General features: G+C 45.6%; 1 protein-coding gene across 1 annotated transcript in view; it reads right to left on the minus strand.

The window, feature by feature from the left end:
- Nucleotides 1–22,550, minus strand: part of LOC135505934 (mitochondrial peptide methionine sulfoxide reductase-like) — a 119,127-nt gene that overhangs the window by 39,907 nt on the left and 56,670 nt on the right. The window contains exons 2-3 of the mRNA XM_064925190.1: nt 11,905–11,973; nt 10,790–10,909 (exon numbers count right to left, since the gene is read on the minus strand). Coding sequence (XP_064781262.1) covers nt 10,790–10,909; nt 11,905–11,973 — 189 coding nt within the window. The remainder of the gene's footprint in view (nt 1–10,789; nt 10,910–11,904; nt 11,974–22,550) is intronic.

A 22,550-nucleotide genomic window follows, 5' to 3' on the forward strand; every position in this document is an offset into this window, starting at 1 on the left:
ATCAACTCGCTAGAAGCAGTGAAAAGCCTGACTGTGAGTGTCTCTTGTTCTCCAGTCCAGTCGTGAGCTGCTGTCCTGGAGGAGTTCTGAATGTTTTAACCAAGAGGAGATCCCCTCTGGCCCAGGGCTCTGGAGGTACAGTAGGAGTGTCCTCCAACCACCACACAAGCTGGAGACCCAGGACGGGCTGATTGGAGAACTCTTTCATTCACTCTTCCACTTCTACCTCCTCCTTTCTCTTTCTGTCTTCTCATCCCCTACTTTGTCTCATCTCGCTCCCCACACTTGCTTCCTCTATCACGGGCAGTTGAATATCTAGTGCCGAGGGACATTCACAAAAGTTCACATCTCAATATGACCGAGTAAAACAGTGTTTCTGTAAGGGATTTCCTCCTCTTCTTCCGAAGAGGAGAGGCGAAAAGGATCAGAGGACCAATATGCAGCGTGGTAAGTGTCCATGGTTCTTTTTAATACGTAAATGTACACATGAACAACTGAATACAAAAAACAAGAAACGTGAAAACCCCATACAGTCCTATCTGGTGCAGACACCGAGACAGGAACAATCACCCACAAACACACAGTGAAACCCAGGCTACCTAAGTATGATTCTCAATCAGAGACAACTAATGACACCTGCCTCTGATTGAGAACCATACTAGGCCGAAACATAGAAATACCCAAATCATAGAAAAACAAACAGACTGCCCACCCCAACTCACGCCCTGACCATACTAAATAAAGACAAAACAAAGGAAATAAAGGTCAGAACGTGACAGATTCATATAACGGGCCGCTCTTCTATTCCTAATTCAAGACATTTCTAGCGAGAGGACTTTATTCCACTGAGATTGGTGTGTGTTTAATATCACCTCATAAGGCTGTGTTCTCCACTATCTGCAGCACATCTACAGCTGGGATATTAAAAAAGTAATAAGAACTAACCTGTAGGGTCACTCTCATTACAGACCGACGCTACAGAGGAACTGTACAATAAACCTGATGGAAGAACCCAGTGATGTCCTGGAGACAGGAGGAGGAACAAGGGAGTACATGGGACACAACTGATATGGTGTATAATTTTGTGCACACACACACACACACACACACACACACACACACACACACACACACACACACGAGCGAATGCACAGTTGATTGCACAGACGCACGCTCAGATTCAGGAATCAATTTTCTCCCTCCCTCTACCATTCTCTCTATGTGTAAACAATTCTTTCTTTCAAATCCATCCTTCCATTGTCTCTCTTTCAGCCTCTCTTTATTTCTCCTTTCTCCTCCATCCGGTGGCTCCCTCGCTCAGCTGGTGGGCCTGGCAGTGGAGCTGTGTGTTCAGGGTGAGCTGAAGGACGCCAGAGACAGACAGACACACACACGCACGCACGCACGCACGCACGCACGCACGCACGCACGCACGCACGCACGCACGCACGCACGCACACACACACACACACACACACACGCACACACACACACACACACACACACGCACGCACGCACGCACGCACGCACGCACACACACACACACACACACACACACACACACACACACACACCATCCGCTGGCAGCTCAGGGGAGGATGGGCAACACGGCTGCCAGCATGAGGCTCAGCAGAAGTCAGAAGTCCATATGCCACCACTCTCTGCATCCCATTGCACTATATGCATGGGCTGGAGCAAAGAATATGTTACACTCTTTTGTATTCAGACTTCTTTTTCAAATGTGATTGACTGTGATTCACCAACTATGGTGTTCAAAGACAATGAGGACTTGTGACCTCCAGCCCTGTATTCATGTACTGCCCTGTCCTATTTTCTACTGTACACATCCCTCATCCAAATGGTGCTTTCCTCCATTCTCTCTCTGTTTCTCGGTCTTTGTGTCGGTTGTCTGTTCAATACATTCCTGCAACCCCTAATCCCTTGTTGACACAGGATCTCGTTCCAATCTGCACACTGCAGACACTCTGCTGGGATTAGGGGAAGGAGGGGTACAGTTATCTTTCTACAGCCACACAGGGCACAAACCCCCTCACATTGATCTGCAGCCCCAGAAGTAGTGAGTAACAGTAAGTAGCAGTCAGTAACAGTCAGTAACAGCCAGTAGCAGTCAGTAACAGTCAGTAACAGTCAGACACAGTCAGTAGCAGTCAGTAGCAGTAACAGTTAGTAGCAGTTAGTAGCAGTCAGACACAGTTAGTAGCAGTCAGTAACAGTCAGACAGTTAGTAGCAGTCAGTAACAGTCAGTAGCAGTCAGTAACAGTCAGACACAGTCAATTGCAGTCAGTAACAGTCAGTAGCAGACAGACACAGTTAGTAGCAGTCAGTAACAGTCAGTAACAGTCAGTAAGTCAAACAGTCAGTAACAGTCAGACACAGTTAGTAGCAGTCAGTAACAGTCAGACACAGTCAATTGCAGTCAGTAACAGTCAGTAGCAGTCAGACAGTCAGTAGAAGTCAGTAACAGTCCGTAACAGTCAGTAACAATCAATAACAGTCAGTAACAGTCAGACACAGTTAACAGTCAGACACAGTCAGTAGCAGTCAGTAACAGTCAGACACAGTCAGTAACAGTCAGACATAGTCAGTAAGTCAGTAGCATTCAATAACAGTCAATAGCAGTCAATAGCAGTCAGTAACAGTCAGTAACAGTCATACACAGTCAGACACAGTTAGTAGCAGTCAGACACAGTCAGTAACAGTTAGTAGCAGTCAGACACAGTCAGTAACAGTTAGTAGGAGTCAATAGCAGTCATTAACAGTCAGTAGCATTCAATAACAGTCAGTAACAGTCAGTAACAGTCAATAACAGTCAATAACAGTCAGTAACAGTCAGTAACAGTCAATAGCAGTCAATAGCAGTCAATAACAGTTAGTACCAGTCAGACACAGTCAGTAACAGTCAGTAGCAGTCAGTAACAGTCAATAGCAGTCAGTAGCAGTCAGTAGCAGTCAGTAGCAGTCAGTAGCAGTCAGTAGCAGTCAGTAGCAGTCTGACAGTCAGTAACAGTCAGTAACAGTCCGTAACAGTCAGTAACAATCAATAACAGTCAGTAACAGTCAGACACAGTTAGTAGCAGTCAGACACAGTCAGTAAGTCAGTAGCATTCAATAACAGTCAATAGCAGTCAATAGCAGTCAGTAGCAGTCAGTAACAGTCAGTAACAGTCAGTAACAGTCATACACAGTCAGACACAGTTAGTAGCAGTCAGACACAGTCAGTAACAGTTAGTAGCAGTCAGACACAGTCAGTAACAGTCAATAGCAGTCAGTAACAGTTAGTAGGAGTCAATAGCAGTCAGTAACAGTCAGTAGCAGTCAGTAACAGTCAGTAGCAGTCAGACACAGTCAGTAACAGTCAGTAACAGTTAATAGCAGTCAGTAGCAGTCAGTAGCATTCAATAGCAGTCAGTAGCAGTCAGTAACAGTCAATAGCAGTCAGTAGCAGTCAGTAACAGTCAATAGCAGTCAGTAGCAGTCAGTAGCAGTCAGACACAGTTAGTAGCAGTCAGACACAGTCAGTAAGTCAGTAGCATTCAATAACAGTCAATAGCAGTCAGACACAGTCAGTAACAGTCAGTAGCAGTCAGTAACAGTCAATAGCAGTCAGTAGCAGTCAGTAGCAGTCAGTAGCAGTCAGTAGAAGTCAGTAACAGTCCGTAACAGTCAGTAACAATCAATAACAGTCAGTAACAGTCAGACACAGTTAGTAGCAGTCAGACACAGTCAGTAAGTCAGTAACAGTCAGACACAGTCAGTAACAGTCAGACACAGTCAGTAAGTCAGTAGCATTCAATAACAGTCAATAGCAGTCAATAGCAGTCAGTAACAGTCAGTAACAGTCATACACAGTCAGACACAGTTAGTAGCAGTCAGACACAGTCAGTAACAGTTAGTAGCAGTCAGACACAGTCAGTAACAGTTAGTAGGAGTCAATAGCAGTCATTAACAGTCAGTAGCATTCAATAACAGTCAGTAACAGTCAGTAACAGTCAATAACAGTCAATAACAGTCAGTAACAGTCAGTAACAGTCAATAGCAGTCAATAGCAGTCAATAACAGTTAGTACCAGTCAGACACAGTCAGTAACAGTCAGTAGCAGTCAGTAACAGTCAGTCAGTAGCAGTCAGTAGCAGTCAGTAGCAGTCAGTAGTCAGTCAGTCTGACAGTCAGTAACAGTCAGTAACAGTCCGTAACAGTCAGTAACAATCAATAACAGTCAGTAACAGTCAGACACAGTTAGTAGCAGTCAGACACAGTCAGTAAGTCAGTAGCATTCAATAACAGTCAATAGCAGTCAATAGCAGTCAGTAGCAGTCAGTAACAGTCAGTAACAGTCAGTAACAGTCATACACAGTCAGACACAGTTAGTAGCAGTCAGACACAGTCAGTAACAGTTAGTAGCAGTCAGACACAGTCAGTAACAGTCAATAGCAGTCAGTAACAGTTAGTAGGAGTCAATAGCAGTCAGTAACAGTCAGTAGCAGTCAGTAACAGTCAGTAGCAGTCAGACACAGTCAGTAACAGTCAGTAACAGTTAATAGCAGTCAGTAGCAGTCAGTAGCATTCAATAGCAGTCAGTAGCAGTCAGTAACAGTCAATAGCAGTCAGTAGCAGTCAGTAACAGTCAATAGCAGTCAGTAGCAGTCAGTAGCAGTCAGACACAGTTAGTAGCAGTCAGACACAGTCAGTCAGTAGCATTCAATAACAGTAGCAGTCAGTAACAGTCAGTAACAGTCAGTAGCAGTCAGTAACAGTCAATAGCAGTCAGTAGCAGTCAGTAACAGTAGCAGTCAGTAACAGTCAGTCCGTAACAGTCAGTAACAATCAATAACAGTCAGTAACAGTCAGACACAGTTAGTAGCAGTCAGACACAGTCAGTAAGTCAGTAGCATTCAATAACAGTCAATAGCAGTCAATAGCAGTCAGTAGCAGTCAGTAACAGTCAGTAACAGTCAGTAACAGTCATACACAGTCAGACACAGTTAGTAGCAGTCAGACACAGTCAGTAACAGTTAGTAGCAGTCAGACACAGTCAGTAACAGTCAATAGCAGTCAGTAACAGTTAGTAGGAGTCAATAGCAGTCAGTAACAGTCAGTAGCAGTCAGTAACAGTCAGTAGCAGTCAGACACAGTCAGTAACAGTCAGTAACAGTTAATAGCAGTCAGTAGCAGTCAGTAGCATTCAATAGCAGTCAGTAGCAGTCAGTAACAGTCAATAGCAGTCAGTAGCAGTCAGTAACAGTCAATAGCAGTCAGTAGCAGTCAGTAGCAGTCAGTAGCAGTCAGACACAGTTAGTAGCAGTCAGACACAGTCAGTAAGTCAGTAGCATTCAATAACAGTCAATAGCAGTCATTAACAGTCAGTAGCATTCAATAACAGTCAGTAACAGTCAGTAACGGTCAATAACAGTCAGTAGCATTCAATAACAGTCAGTAACAGTCAGTAACGGTCAATAACAGTCAATAGCAGTCACTAGCAATCAGTAGCATTCAATAGCAGTCAGTAGCAGTCAGTAACAGTCAATAGCAGTCAGTAGCAGTCAGTAACAGTCAATAGCAGTCAGTAGCAGTCAGTAGCAGTCAGTAGCAGTCAGTAGCGGTCAGTAGCAGTCAGTAGCAGTCAGTAGCAGTCAGTAGCAGTCAGTAGCAGTCAGACACAGTTAGTAGCAGTCAGACACAGTCAGTAAGTCAGTAGCATTCAATAACAGTCAATAGCAGTCAATAGCAGTCATTAACAGTCAGTAGCATTCAATAACAGTCAGTAACAGTCAGTAACGGTCAATAACAGTCAATAGCAGTCACTAGCAATCAGTAGCATTCAATAGCAGTCAGTAACAGTCAATAGCAGTCAGTAGCAGTCAGTAACAGTCAATAGCAGTCAATAGCAGTCAGTAGCAGTCAGTAGCAGTCAGTAGCAGTCAGTAGCGGTCAGTAGCAGTCAGTAGCAGTCAGTAGCAGTCAGTAGCAGTCAGTAGCAGTCAGTAGCGGTCAGTAGCAGTCAGTAGCAGTCAGTAACAGTCAGTAACAGTCTGTAACAGTCAGTAACAGTCAGTAACAGTCTGTAGCAGTCAGTAGCAGTCAGTAGCAGTCAGTAACAGTCTGTAGCAGTCAGTAGCGGTCAGTAGCAGTCAATAACAGTCAGTAGCAGTCAATAGCAGTCAGTAGCAGTCAGTAACAGTCAGTAACAGTCTGTAGCAGTCAGTAGCAGTCAGTAACAGTCTGTAGCAGTCAGTAGCAGTCAGTAACAGTCTGTAGCAGTCAGTAGCGGTCAGTAGCAGTCAATAGCAGTCAGTAGCAGTCAGTAGCATTCAATAGCAGTCAGTAGCAGTCAGTAACAGTCAATAGCAGTCAGTAGCAGTCAGTAACAGTCAATAGCAGTCAGTAGCAGTCAGTAACAGTCATACACAGTCAGACACAGTTAGTAGCAGTCAGACACAGTCAGTAACAGTTAGTAGCAGTCAGACACAGTCAGTAACAGTTAGTAGGAGTCAATAGCAGTCATTAACAGTCAGTAGCATTCAATAACAGTCAGTAACAGTCAGTAACAGTCAATAACAGTCAATAACAGTCAGTAACAGTCAGTAACAGTCAATAGCAGTCAATAGCAGTCAATAACAGTTAGTAGCAGTCAGACACAGTCAGTAACAGTCAGTAGCAGTCAGTAACAGTCAATAGCAGTCAGTAGCAGTCAGTAGCAGTCAGTAGCAGTCAGTAGCAGTCAGTAGCAGTCAGTAACAGTCAGTAGCAGTCTGACAGTCAGTAACAGTCAGTAACAGTCCGTAACAATCAATAACAGTCAGTAACAGTCAGACACAGTTAGTAGCAGTCAGACACAGTCAGTAAGTCAGTAGCATTCAATAACAGTCAATAGCAGTCAGTAGCAGTCAGTAACAGTCAGTAACAGTCAGTAACAGTCAGTAACAGTCATACACAGTCAGACACAGTTAGTAGCAGTCAGACACAGTCAGTAACAGTTAGTAGCAGTCAGACACAGTCAGTAACAGTCAATAGCAGTCAGTAACAGTCAGTAGCAGTCAGTAACAGTCAGTAGCAGTCAGACACAGTCAGTAACAGTCAGTAACAGTTAATAGCAGTCAGTAGCAGTCAGTAGCATTCAATAGCAGTCAGTAGCAGTCAGTAACAGTCAATAGCAGTCAGTAGCAGTCAGTAACAGTCAATAGCAGTCAGTAGCAGTCAGTAGCAGTCAGTAGCAGTCAGACACAGTTAGTAGCAGTCAGACACAGTCAGTAAGTCAGTAGCATTCAATAACAGTCAATAGCAGTCAATAGCAGTCATTAACAGTCAGTAGCATTCAACAACAGTCAGTAACAGTCAGTAACGGTCAATAACAGTCAATAGCAGTCACTAGCAATCAGTAGCATTCAATAGCAGTCAGTAGCAGTCAGTAACAGTCAATAGCAGTCACTAGCAATCAGTAGCATTCAATAGCAGTCAGTAGCAGTCAGTAGCAGTCAGTAGCAGTCAGTAGCGGTCAGTAGCAGTCAGTAGCAGTCAGTAGCAGTCAGTAGCAGTCAGTAGCAGTCAGTAGCGGTCAGTAGCAGTCAGTAACAGTCAGTAACAGTCTGTAACAGTCAGTAACAGTCAGTAACAGTCTGTAGCAGTCAGTAGCAGTCAGTAGCAGTCAGTAACAGTCTGTAGCAGTCAGTAGCGGTCAGTAGCAGTCAATAACAGTCAGTAGCAGTCAATAGCAGTCAGTAGCAGTCAGTAACAGTCAGTAACAGTCTGTAGCAGTCAGTAGCCGTCAGTAACAGTCTGTAGCAGTCAGTAGCGGTCAGTAGCAGTCAATAACAGTCAGTAGCAACCAGTAAGTAAGTAGCAGTCAGTAACAGTCAGCAGCAGTCAGTAGTAGTCAGTAGTAGTCATACACAGTCAGTAACAGTCAGTAACATTCAGTAACAGTCAGTAACAGTCAATAGCAGTCAGTAACAGTCAGTAACAGTCTGTAGCAGTCAGTAACAGTCAGTAACAGTCTGTAGCAGTCAGTAGCAGTCAGTAACAGTCTGTAGCAGTTAGTAGCAGTCAGTAACAGTCAGTAGCATTCAATAACAGTCAGTAACAGTTAGTAGCATCCAGTAAGTCAGTAGCAGTCAGTAGCAGTCAGTAGCCATCAGTAGCAGTCAGTAACAGTCAGTAGCACTCAGTAGCAGTCAGTAACAGTCAGTAACAGTTAGTAGCAGTCAGTAACAGTCAGCAGCAGTCAGTAGTAGTCAGTAGTAGTCATACACAGTCAGTAACAGTCAGTAACATTCAGTAACAGTCAGTAACAGTCAATAGCAGTCAGTAACAGTCAGTAACAATCAATAGCAGTCAGTAGTAGTCAGTAACAGTCAGTAACAGTCAGTAACAGTCAATAGCAGTCTGTAGCAGTCAGTAGCAGTCAGTAACAGTCAGTAACATTCAGTAACAGTCAGTAACAGTCAACAGCAGTCAGTAACAATCAGTAGCAGTCAGTAGCAGTCAGTAGCCATCAGTAGCATTCAGTAACAGTCAGCAGCAGTCAGTAGTAGTCAGTAGCAGTCAGTAACAATCAATAACAGTCAGTAGCAGTCAGACACAGTCAGTGACAGTCAGTAGCCGTCAGTAACAGTCAATAGCAGTCAGTAACAGTCAGTAACAATCAATAGCAGTCAGTAGTAGTCAGTAACAGTCAGTAACAGTCAGTAACAGTCAATAGCAGTCAGTAGCCGTCAGTAGCAGTCAGTAACAATCAGTAGCAGTCAGTAGCAGTCAGTAGCCATCAGTAGCATTCAGTAACAGTCAGTAACAGTTAGTAGCAGTCAGTAACAGTCAGCAGCAGTCAGTAGCAGTCAGTAACCATCAGTAGCCACCAGCAGCAGTCAGTAGCAGTCAGTAACAGTCAGTAGTCATCAGTAGCAGTCAGTAACATTCAGTAGCAGTCAGTAACAGTCAGTAGTAGTCAGTAACAGTCAGTAAGTCAGTAACAGTCAGTAGCATTCAGTAGCAGTCAGTAACAGTTAGTAGCAGTCAGTAACAGTAATGAGCAGTCAGTAGCAGTCAGTAACAGTTAGTAGCAGTCAGTAACAGTAATGAGCAGTCAGTAACGGTCAATAGCAGTCAATAGCAGTCAGTAACAGTCAATAGCAGTCAGTAGCCGTCAGTAGTAGTCAGTAGCCGTCAGGAGTTGTCAGTAACAGTCAGAAACAATCAGAAACTTTCAGTAACAGTCAGTAACATCTTGTAACAGTCAGTAGCAGTGAGTGGCTGTCAGTGAGCTGAGGCAGGATTTCAGCACCACCAGATGGACAGCTACCCACCTCAGCGCAGTACCCCACATTCTACATTCTACAGGGCAGTTCCACTACTGCCAGAACAGAAAACGAATGATAACAAAACATAAATCAAATGAAACACACACATACACACACACACACACAGTCTCACACACACACATTTATTTTAGTATCGTTGAGGGAACAAACAATTGGTTCCCATTCAAAATCTTATTTTCCCTAACCCCTAACCCCTAACTCCGAACCCTAACCCTTACTCCTAACCCTAATTGTAATACTAACCCTAAACCTAACCCCTATGCCTAAAATAGTCTGTTTCCTTGTGGGGACCGGCAAAATGTCCCCACTTGTCCAAACTTTACTTGCTTTACTATCCTTGTGAGGGTTTCTGGTCCCCAAAAGGATAGTAAAACCAGAAACACACACACACACTGCCGAGGGCCCAGCCAAGTCTGTGAAGGTCAGTGTTGGTCATGAGGGTTCAGACAAAGCCCTCAGTCCTCAGAGGAACACCCAGCAGGGTTTTATGATGTTACCTCCTATACCCAGACAACTACATTCACACTGAGAGCAAAATCTAATTTCCTAAATCCTAAATCCCTCAAAGCAGGATGGAGATACAGTAGGTGCATCTAAAAATAACACAGAGACAGCTGACAGTGTTTGGATAATGCCCCAAAACACCCAACTCCCATTATCGCAACGAAAGGAAAACTGTAGAGAACAAGTTCACTGTCTGAACCACGGCGACTTTCTTCCACCACTGATTTGGATTCTCATTTCCAAACCTATTTTTTTATTCTCCATTTCAATAGACAGCTCAAAATGACACCTACTGTAGCTGCTGTGTTACTAAGAGGAGGGAGGCAGAATGAGGACATCCATCACAGAACCATAGAGCTACTGTAGTGATGCTCCTCCTGGTGGATTTCTCTAGTCACACACTGCACACACACTTAGAAAGTAGAATACAGACAGATACTGGTGTGTACCAAACAATGGCCTTACACACACTCCTTAACTGTCAGGATCATTAAACACACAAAACACACACACCATTCTAGACCGCGGTCAACCATTTGTGGCAACCTTTTCCCTGCTCCACTAGAAATCGGGCCTGTGGGATTCCATTGTGTTTTCATTGGCAGGTTGTGAGAAAACTAAGAGCTGAATACTGTCAATATAAACACCTCTGCTACTGACTAACTGTGTATTATTCTCCTGCTGCTGCATGTACAGTACAGTAGTATCTGATAGGAATGTAAGGACATTCATTAAATACGTGTAGAAGTCGATTTAACATGAGGAGATGATCAACACGTGCATCATTTATGGGGCTGGATAGTGTGTTACACACACGGAGTGTGGAGGGCGGCTTATGACACACAATAGTCAAAATAGTGAATTATTGCGAGCACGCTGTTTGTTCTACAAGCATTTGGACGTTGTGACAGAGTCAGGGGCATTGTTGATAGCTAGCTATGTTGAGTGGTACCTGTGCAGGTCTCTTCGTAGGTGGGGTTGGGGGTGAAGCCTCCAGCATAGCCCACTTGGGTGGAGTAGACCCCCTTCTGCTTCCAGAACTTCCTCTCTGCTCCCCAGAAACAGCCCATCCCTTTAACACAACACACCGTAGTCAGAAACAGCCCATCCCTTTAACACAACACACCGTAGTCAGAAACAGACCATCCCTTTAACACAACACACCGTAGTCAGAAACAGACCCTCCCTTTAACACAACACACCGTAGTCAGAAACAGACCCTCCCTTTAACAGAACATACTTCTGTCAGAAACAAACAGAAACACATAATCAAATACATTAAGACATGAATTATGGTCATCAGATGAATTGCAGTCATCACTGAACAACGATGTGACAACAACATTTACTTTCAGATTTCTGCCTGTTGTTTTTTGCTTGTGTGCCATTATTGCTGACTAGACTAGCCCAGATCATACCTAGATGAAGATGGCAAAGACGTGTTCTGATTAGCCCGTCTGTATTTGTTCAGGTTTGTGATTGCATTGCAGATAGAACCTTATAGTGTCAAGTTCAAATGGGTTTATACAGATAGAACCTTATAGTGCCAAGTACAATTGGCTTTATACAGATAGAACCTTACAGTGTCAAGTTCAAAAGGCAGGCTGAAGTCAAGTCAAGGGTAACTGGCACCTTTTAAGGCTGTCCACAGGGGGATTTGTGATTTGAAACGCTCGACCGGTAACAAGAGCATGTAAGACTGCTTTAAAACATGCTTATTTGTACACAGGCCTGGGAGATAAAGAGGCTGATTTCTCTGCTGTCTGTCCTGATGGATTACACAGTTTGACTCCCCGAATGGAGAAAAGAGGAGCTGAACTAATGCATTCTATTAAAGAGATCCTAATCACCCCCTGCAATTAATCTCTGCACCCCTTCCTCCTACCCATCCCACCCCTCTATTCTCTCTCTCTTTTGTTTTTCACTTATTTTTCTGAACCTAACGGAGTATCGAGGGGGGGGACTAATTACACTATACTGTCCGGGTGTCATCCTCCCCTCTTTCCCCCTATCCCCTGCTCCCCCCTCCCTCCCGTACTCCCCCCTCTTCTCATATGGATCACTTACCAAACATAGACATCTGAAGTCCCTCGGGGAATGGTGGAACAGCCCTGTTGCCGTTGACGTCGTGCTTGGCTGTAGGACACACAGAGAACAATGGAGAAGGTCTCTGTCAGTCAAACACAGACATACACACACACGCACGAGTGCACGCCAAACACACACGTGCGCACACACTACCACCAAACAAACGCTTACACACTGACACACTCACCACTGATACAATAATGACCAGCCATTGTAAGATAGTCTGGTCTATCTCTGGTGTGGAAGGACTGAGGAGGGATTGCTTTTCTTGCAGTAGCTAGCCCCTTCCATACGAGGAGCACCATCACTAGAAACGGATGTGTTGTGGGGCATGACTGCAGTTGGTTCTATTCCAGTAAACTAATTACCCAACACAAAGAGGTACTTTGCCATCACAAAATAAAGGCAGTGAAAATTCACCTGGGGGGGGTTTTGCAGCTTACGCACACACTGACCCATTTAAACACTCCCATTCATCCCTGCATGATTTCATAGCAACTGGAATCATTGAAATCAACTGACAAAGCCAGAGGTGGAAGAAGTCCAATTGGGGCTACAGAGCCACCTGGCTGAGCTAATGTATGTATGTGTATGTGTGTATGTGTGTGTGTGTGTGTGTGTGTGTGTGTGTGTGTGTGTGTGTGTGTGTGTGTGTGTGTGTGTGTGTGTGTGTGTGTGTGTGTGTGTGTGTGTGTGTGTGTGCGTGCGTGTGCGTGCGTGCGTGCGTGCGTGTGTGTGCGTGTGTGCGTGTGTGCGTGTGTGTGTGCTGCAGATGGCCTGCTGTTGTGGAGGGCAGTGTGTGTGGATTAGGATAAATGGGGGGGTGAGCCCAACATCTGGAGCCAGCCATGCCCTCGCTGCGCTGTCCTCATGCATGAGCGCGTCGCCATGGCAGCCAGGCGTGCCGATACAGTCAGCTGGAGACCAAGCACCAGACAATCTACTGCAGCACCGTAGTCACACACCCACCACGGCCTCCGTCAGTCAGTCTGTCTCTCTGTCTCCCTGTCAGTCAGTCTCTGTCAGTCAGTCTGTCTCTCTGTCAGTCAGTCTGTCTGTCTTTCCGTCTCTCTGTCAGTAGGTCTCTCTGCCTCTCTGTCAGTCATTATCTCTGTCGCTCTGTCAGTCCGTCTCTCTGTCCATCTCTCTGTCTCTGTCAGTCCGTCTCTCTGTCAGTCCGTCTCTCTATCAGTCCTTCTCTCTGTCAGTCTTTCTCTCTGTCAGTCCTTCTCTCTGTCAGTCCTTCTCTCTGTCAGTCCTTCTCTCTGTCAGTCCGTCTCTCTGCCAGTCCGTCTCTCTGTCAGTCCGTCAGGCCATCTCTCTGTCAGTCCGTCTCTCTGTCAGTCCGTCTCTCTGTCAGTCTCTCTGTCAGTACGTCTCTCTGTCATTATGTCTCTCTGTCATTATGTCTCTCTGTCAGTATGTCTCTCTGTCAGTACGTCTCTCTGTCAGTCAGTCCAAATCTCCATCTCTCTGTCCGTCTCTCCATTCGTCTCTCTGTCAGTCTGTCTCTGTCTCTCTCTCTGTCAGTCCGTCTCTCCGTCTCTCTGTCCGTCTCTCTATCTATCTGTCAGTCAGTCTCTGTCCATCTCTGTGTCAGTCCGTCTCTCTGTCAGTTTTTATCTCTGTCAATCTGTCTCTTTGTCAGTCCATACGTCAATCCTTAATTTATCTGTCAGTCATAGTTTTGCTTACACTAATCTGCTTCCTTCAGTTCTACAGGGAAGTGATTAGCAGCTAGGTATAAGAGGTAGACGTTGCTAGACCAGGATAGGCCCTCTCTACTTCAGAGGACAAAGATGGTGTCCTGCATATGTGCACCTATCCTCTGCACTATGGGGGTCCATGATAATATCATCAGCATGACAGGTCTAACTCAGGGACAGATTCATCACCTCAAACAGATAGTTTCCTTCTCTTCTGATGTGAAACATGTTGTGATGTGGGATGCAGAGCTCAGCTGTGAGGTTAAAGAAACCCTGCCTTTACTTAAAACACACACAATCTCTCTGACTATAGAGATGTTTTAGGTGACTTCATTTTCAGAACCGTTCGCCTTTTTATTCATACAGAAAGTTGGCAAGGTTAGTTGGATGAAAAAGATGTTTGACCCTGTGTTTGTGTAAGGACTCTGTCATGTTGACCTGAGTGACAGAAGACACACTGAGAGGCTCTGTCTCCTGGCCATCCTCAATAAACCCCCTCCATTTTGGAATTGGAAGATTGCTGCGAAAGTGCTGTGAACAGGCAGGCTAGCATGGAGCCTAGCTGGGCCCAACTAATTTAATCTGTGAGAGTGGAGTGAGGGGAATGCATTAGAACAAACATCATTAAATCACTTTTACATCCACACTGCTCACCAGCCCAGAATGTTTACCAGAGTTCACCACATAGAGACTCAAGCCAATGCTACATGTAGCATAGTAGTGATGTTGTCCCAGTTTTCCTACAGTTTCATTCCTATGACTGCCAAACCCTCTGCCAGTGAACCATAGATTTGAAATCATTGCATTGTGGAATATCAGTCCTGGATACATATATACATATATCAGCCAAGATACATATATTTTTTCATTTATTTTTACTTTTACCCCTTTTTCTCCCAAATTTCATGGTATCCAATTGGTAGTTACAGTCTTGTCTCATCCCTCACCAACTTCAAACATCTGCTATCTGAGCAGCTAACCGTTCGCTGCAGCTGTACATAGTCTTATCGGTAAATAGCCCACCCAATTTTACCTACCTCATCCCCATACTGTTTTTATTTATTTACTTTTCTGCTCTTTTGCACACCAATATCTCTACCTGTACATGACCATCTGATCATTTATCACTCCAGTGTTAATCTGCAAAATTGTAATTATTTGCCCACCTCCTCATGCCTTTTGCACACAATGTATATAGACTCTTTTTTTCTACTGTGTTATTGACTTGTTTACTCCATGTGTAACTCTGTGTTGTCTGTTCACACTGCTATGCTTTATCTTGGCCAGGTCGCAGTTGCAAATGAGAACTTGTTCTCAACTAGCCTACCTGGTTAAATAAAGGTGAAATAAAAAATAAAAACATTTTAAAAATCCCTGCAACTCCCGTACGGTCTCGAGAGAGGCGAAGGTCGAGAGCCATGCGTCCTCGAAAACCCGACCCAACCACGCCGCACTGCTTCTTGACACAATGCCCGCTTAACCCGGAAGCGAGCAGCACCAATGTGTCGGAGGAAACACTGTACACCTGACGACCGTGTCACCGGAGAGAAGAATGGTGCTACGGGGGTATTATCCTAATCTGCAATGCACCATGGCTTTCTGCTGGGGCTATACCATAGGGCCCATACCCTCCCATATACAGTAGCTTGCGAAAGTATTCATCCCCCCTGGGATTTTTTCCTATTTTGTTGCCTTACAACCTGGAATTAAAATGGATTTTTGGGGGGTTTCAATCATTTGATTTACACAACATGCCTACCACTTTGAAGATAAAAAATATTTTTATAGTGAAACAAAGAAATAAGCCCAAAAAAACAGAAAACTTGAATGTGCATAACTATTCCCCCCCCCCAAAGGCAATACTTTGTAGAGCCACCTGTTGTTGCAGCAACTACAGCTGCAAGTCTCTTGGGGTATGTCTCTATAAGCTTGGTACATCTAGCCACTGGGATTTCTGCCCATTCTTCAAGGCAAAACAGCTCCAGCTCCTTCAAGTTGGATGGGTTCTGCTGGTGTACAGCAATCTTTAAGTCATACAACAGATTCTCAATTGGATTGAGGTCTGGGCTTTGACTAGGCCGATCCAAGACATGTAAATGTTTACCCTTAAACCACTCGAGTGTTGCTTTAACAGTATTCTTAGGGTCATTGTCCTGCTGGAAGGTGATCCTCCGTCCCAGTCTCAAATCCCTGGAAGACTGAAACAGGTTTCCCTCAAGAATGTCCCTGTATTTAGCGCCATGCATCATTACTTCAATTCTGACCAGTTTCCCAGTCCCTGCCAATGAAAAACATTCCCACAGCATGAGGCTGCCACCACCATGCTTCACTGTGGGGATGGTGTTCGTGGGGTGATGAGAGGTGTTGGGTTTGCGCCAGACATAGCATTTTCCATGATGGCCAAAAAGCTCAATTTTAGTCTCATCTGACCAGAGTACCTTCTTCCATATGTTTGGGGAGTCTCCCACATACCTTTTGGCGAACACCAAACATGGTTGCTTATCTTTGCAGCTCCTTCAATGTTATCTTTGGTCTCTTTGTTGCCTCTCTGGTTAATGTCCTCCTTGCCTGGTTCGTGAGTTTTGGTGGGCGGCCCTCTCTTGGCAGGTTTGTTGTGGTGCCATATTCTTTCATTTTTTTTATAATGGATTTAATGGTGCTCTGTGGGATGTTCAAAGTTACAGATCTTTACTTCTCCACAACGTTCTCCCTGACCTGTTTGGAGAGCTAATTGGTCTTCATGGTTGCTGCTTGCTTGGTGGTGCCGCTTGCTTGGTGGTGTTGCAGACTCTGGGGCCTTTCAGAACAGGTGTATATATACTGAGATCATGTGACAGATCATGTGACACTTAAATAAAGTCCACTTGTGTGCAATCTAACTAATTATGTGACTTCTGAAGGTAATTGGTTGCACCAGATCTTATTTAGGGGCTTGTTAGCAAAGGAGGTGAATACATATGCATATGCCCCTATACCCCATCCACAATACCCCAGCCCCAACACCCCAGCCTCATCACCCCATAGAGGCTGGGGTATATCGCACAGCCGCAGCCCCAGCCCCACCCCCAGTCTAAACCCCAGCCCTAAACCCACCCCCCGCCCCAGACCCACCCCCACCCCCAGCCCTAGCCCCTCCCCCGTAAACCCACCCTCATCCCTAGACCCACCCCCCCCCGCCCCCAGCCCTAAACCCACCCCCAGCCCTAGCCCCACCCCCAGCCCTAAACCCACCTCCAGCCCTAGACCCACCCCCAGCCCTAGCCCCCAGCCCTAACCCCCCAGCCCTAGACCCCCCCCAGCCCTAGACCCACACCCAGCCCCCCACCCCCAGCCCTAAACCCACCCCCAGCCCCCCACCCCCATCTCATTATCTTAGTGTGGTGGCAGTAATCACAGCCATTGGGGAACAACCGAACAGAAGCGTGTTCATTAATGGCTGGACGCCTCCCGCTGTAAGATAAACAATCTAAATGTAAATGTCAGCAGGGAAAAACAATGAGTCCAGACAGAATATTAATGACTCGCAACCTCACTTTGCTCTGCTCAGTGTGTGTGTGTGTGTGTGTGTGTGTGTGTGTGTGTGTGTGTGTGAGGGAAGGGGGGTAGCGACACAAGACACAGAGGAGACACCAGGAGATACCACCAAACTCCCTCCCTAGCCCCACTGACACCCCCAAAACCCCTCGGTCCTCTTTTCCCCCCACCATGCACCAAACTGCTCCCTGTCACCCTGCCCCCCAGGACACATGTCCCCCCTCCCTCCCTGTTAAACATGATGCCACTGTGAAGGGCAGTCACCCTCTAAAGCACACTTCATCATTCACTACTCATACATGGACACAAACACACACTGAAATCTGTATAAGACTGAAGAGATACAACAACAATACAACTAATACTACACTATTTATTTGACTGGAAAATTGGAAAGAAATACATCTACAGTGGCATCTACAGTGAACCCTTCTGGAGTGGCCCAGTAAGTGTCCTGACCTCAACCCCATTGAGATGCTGTGGCATGACCTCGAGAGCGGTTCACATCAGACATCCCGAGAGTATTGCAGAACTGAAACAGTTTTGTAAAAAGGAATGGTCCACAATTCCTCCTGACTGTTGTGCAGGTCTGATCCGCAACTACAGAAAACATTTGGTTTCCAAAGGAGGTTCAAACGTGTTATTAAATCCAAGGGTTCACATACTTTTCCCACCCTGCACAGGTGCAATGTTTACACGGTGTGTTCAGACACATGAAAATGTAGAATTGTCTGTGTGTTATTCGTTTAAGCAGACTGTCTATTGTTGTGACCTAGATGAAGATCAGATCAAAATTGATGACCAATTTATGCAGAAAACCAGGTAATTCCAAAGGGTTCAAACACTTTTCTTGCCACTGTATATTGTCTGTCCCTTTCTTTTACAGATTCAGAAAGGCTGAAATAAAGGGAAGAAGTGAATATAAGACGGACCAGCTGACTGTGCGTATTGCTTCCATCCTCTCAGAAGTGCTCTGACTAATACATTTTGACTTGTATGCGTCCTTCAGCCGAGCGTGATAAACTAAAGCCAGTCTTTAGCACTCTAAATGGAAGGGACACAATGAGAGGAAAGACAAATTGCGTTCTCTAAAATAAAAGAGAAAATAAGCACCACGGACAAAATGTTTGAGCCCTTTCAGTAATATTCCCGTTTATATTTTCCTTTCCTTTAAAAAAAAATATATTTTAAATACAGTAATTATTCTATGCCACGGCTTTGATAGCACATTCTTTAATTTCTCCCTATCTATCTCTGCAAGAATTACAATGAAATTGTTTGTTGATGAATTGAATTGACATTTTCTGTATGGGCAACCTTTAGCCTCCATCACACATACTACACTTGCTGTTGTGTGAAAGAATTGTTTAACCCAGCATTAACATTTACATCACCAGTGAGTTATTTAGCAAAACACATCAGAAGCACACATTATCACACGCGCGCACGCACGCACGCACACACACACACACGCACACACACCGAAGAACCAGGAGGAGAGAATGAGGCTTGAATATGACAAAGCATGTGTTTTTGAACTAACCCCATGAGAATAACATCATACAACATCATGTTTTCATTATCACAAGTATAGGGTCTCTCTCTTCAACAAAGGCTTGATTGTAGCTACGTCGGCAGAAGAAGAAGAAGAAAACGAGGAAGAGTATTTATGCTGCTCTGTAATGATGTTTTATTTGCCAGGGAAGAGCAGTCAATGCCATTAGAAAGCCCTTCCTTGGTATACTCACATGAATAATCAAACAGCATGAAGCCCTACTTCAGCATGTGTGTGTGTGGCTATGTAAACTCAGCGGCAGTGAGAGAGGATCTTCAGTATAACTCTGTGATGGAACAGACAGGGGAAGCTGAATTTGGCTTTTTCCAACCCTCCCCTTTTACACTGCCTAGTAAGCAGTTCCTCTCCTCCCTCCCATCTCTCCAAGAGGGTAAGATATGACTAACTAGCCTGCCTGGAGCTTCTTTCCCAGCTCCCCCAAAAACTGTCTGAATAATGAGGGTAATCATGGAGCAGACCTTATCCAAGGTGGCATTTGCACTCTCCCTCTGCCCGCTATCCTCTCTGCCCGCCAGCCTTTCTGCCCGCCAGCCTCTCTGCCTGCCTGCGCCCACTGTCACCACCACACACTCACTCCACGAGTTAGTGCTGCTCTACTTCCAGCCACTCAGACCGGGCCAGACCCCCTGTATCCAAGCAGAGCTGCTCATTTGGCAGCCTATTAGCCTTGAAAATTAGCTGCAAAAATATGTGCGCAGACATGTGTGAGTTATCGCCATATGTTTATGGGGGAGCGAGGGTTGATCTGGACTGCTATTGTTAATACAGATGATTCATCATTTAGAGAGAGTCACAGTGTCAGGTCCTCTGAGATCCATCCATATTATTCAGATTCAGTTTAGTGGAGAAGGGAGAGAGAGGCACTGTCATTTTGTGTGTGTGTGTGTGTGTCCTCTACTGAGGAGCGATGGCCTACAGTAGACGGATGTATCGTATCTTCTGTCCCATCCTGACCAGAGGAGTAAAAGACCTTGGGTTGAAGGGCTGGGTAGATATTCTCTCTGTCTAGCTGTTGGAGTCTGGGAGGTGAACTCCTCCATATAACATCATCCCTTCACAGTCCCCTCTCATCCCTCTCTACCTCTCTGGTCTAAATGTGGCCAGTGAGAACAATCCCCCCTAGGGCTCTTTGACTGGAGTCCAGAGAGTCTACTTTAGTGAGACTCATGGGAGCTGATCTCCAGAAATAGGTAACAGTCACAGTAAAGTGAGCACTAAATTAAATCTCTGTTTTATGGATTGGATCCAAATGACCATCGAAAGGAGAGGAGGTTATTGTCCTACAGGAGGTCGACCATCTCCTTGGTCGTTTAACTTGAAGAACGCTGTGCCCCCGTCACGTCCCATTCTCAGACCGCTTCCAAGCCCCAGTTTGATTGGTGCCCCCTGCTCCTCATTTTAATGTATCTGCCCTCTTCTCTGCTGGAGCTACTGACGTTGTATAGGCCAGCAGCAGAACGTGCTAGCTTTCCCACCACTACTACTGACGTTGTATAGGCCAGCAGCAGAACATGCTTGCTTTCCCTCCACTACTACTGACGTTGTATAGGCCAGCAGCAGAACGTGCTAGCTTTCCCGCCACTACTACTGTCGTTGTATAGGCCAGCAGCAGAACGTGCTAGCTTTCCCGCCACTACTACTGACGTTGTATAGGCCAGCAGCAGAACGTGCTTGCTTTCCCGCCACTACTACTGACGTTGTATAGGCCAGCAGCAGAACGTGCTAGCTTTCCCGCCACTACTACTGTCGTTGTATAGGCCAGCAGCAGAACGTGCTAGCTTTCCCGCCACTACTACTGACGTTGTATAGGCCAGCAGCAGAACGTGCTAGCTTTCCCGCCACTACCACTGTTGTTGTATGTGGCAGGGTCTACAGTCAATCCTGGGTTACAAATGAAAAAACAGCCCCGTCGCAGACCACAATGTCTTGTTCCCAGACAGACTAAACAACTTCTTTGCTCGCTTTGAGGATAATACAGTGCCACTGACACGGCCCGCTACCAAAACCTGCAGGCTCTCCTTCACTGCAGCCAACGTGAGTAAAACATTTAAACCTGTTAACCCTCGCAAGGCTGCAGGCCCAGACGGCATCCTCAGACGGCATGCGCAGACCAGCTGGCTGGTGTGTTTACGGACATATTCAATCAATCCATATACCAGTCTGCTGTTCCAACATGCTTCAAGAGGGCCACCATTGTTCCTGTTCCCAAGAAAGCTAAGGTAACTGAGCTAAACAACTACCGCCCCGTAGCACTCACTTCCGTCATCATGAAGTGCTTTGAGAGACTAGCTAAGGTAACTGAGATAAATGACTACCACTATCATTATCATATCACATTATCACTATAACTACCATTATCACTTCTGTCATCATGAAGTGCTTTGAGACTAGTCAAGGACCATATAACCTCCACCCTACCTGACACCCTAGACCCACTGCAATTTGCTTACCGCCCCAATAGGTCCACAGACGATGCAATCGCAATCACACTGCCCTAACCCATCTGGACAAGAGGAATACCTATGAGAGAATGCTGTTCATCGACTACAGCTCAGCATTTAACACCATAGTACCCTCCAAACTCGTCATTAAGCTTGAGACCCTGGGTCTCGATCCCGCCCTGTGCAGCTGGGTCCTGGACTACCTGACGGGCCGCCCCCAGGTGGTGAAGGTAGGTAACAACATCTCCACCCCGCTGATCCTCAACACTGGGGCCCCACAAGGGTGTGTTCTCAGCCCTCTCCTGTACTCCCTGTTCACCCACGACTGCGTGGCCATGTACGCCTCCAACTCAATCATCAAGTTTGCAGACGATACTACAGTGATAGGCTTGATTACCAACAACGACGAGACGGCCTACAGGGAGGAGGTGAGGGCCCTCGGAGTGTGGTGTCAGGAAAATAACCTCACACTCAACGTCAACAAAACTAAGGAGATGATGGTGGACTTCAGGAAACAGCAGAGGGAACACCCCCCTATCCACATCGACGGGACAGTCGTGGAGAGGGTGGAAAGTTTTAAGTTCCTCGGAGTACACATCACGGACAAACTGAAATGGTCCACCCACACAGACAGCGTGGTGAAGAAGGAGCAGCAGCGCCTCTTCAACCTCAGGAAGCTGAAGAAATTCACCAAAAACACTCACAAACTTTTACAGATGCACAATCGAGAGCATCCTGTCGGGTTGTATCACTGCCTGGTTCGGCAATTGCTCCGCTCATAACCGTAAGGTTCTCCAGAGGGTAGTGAGGTCTGCACAACACATCACTGAGGGCAAACTTCCTGCCCTCCAGGACACCTATACCACCCGATGTAACACGAAGGCCAAAAAAAAAATCATCAAGGACAACCACCACCCGAGCCACTGCCTGTTCACCCCGCTATCATCCAGAAGGCAAGGTCAGTACAGGTGCATCAAAGTGGGGACCGAGAGACTGAAAAACAGCTTCTATCTCAGGGCCATCCGACTGTTAAACAGCCATCACTAACATTGAGTGGCTGCAGCCAACATACTGACTCAACTCTAGCCACTTTAATAATGGAAAAATGTATGTAATAAATGTATCACTAGCCACCTTAAACAATGCCACTTTATATAATGTTTACATACCCCTATATTACTCATCTCATATGTATATACTGTACTCTATACAATCTACTGCATCTGGCCTATGCCGTTCAGCCATCACTCATTCATATATTTTTATGTACATATTCTTATTCATTCCTTTACACTTGTGTGTATAAGGTAGTTGTTGTGAAATTGTTAGGTTACTTGTTAGATATTACTGCATGGTTGGAACTAGAAG

This window comes from Oncorhynchus masou, chromosome 19 (assembly GCF_036934945.1).
Source record: "Oncorhynchus masou masou isolate Uvic2021 chromosome 19, UVic_Omas_1.1, whole genome shotgun sequence".
Taxonomy (NCBI): Eukaryota; Metazoa; Chordata; class Actinopteri; order Salmoniformes; family Salmonidae; genus Oncorhynchus; species Oncorhynchus masou.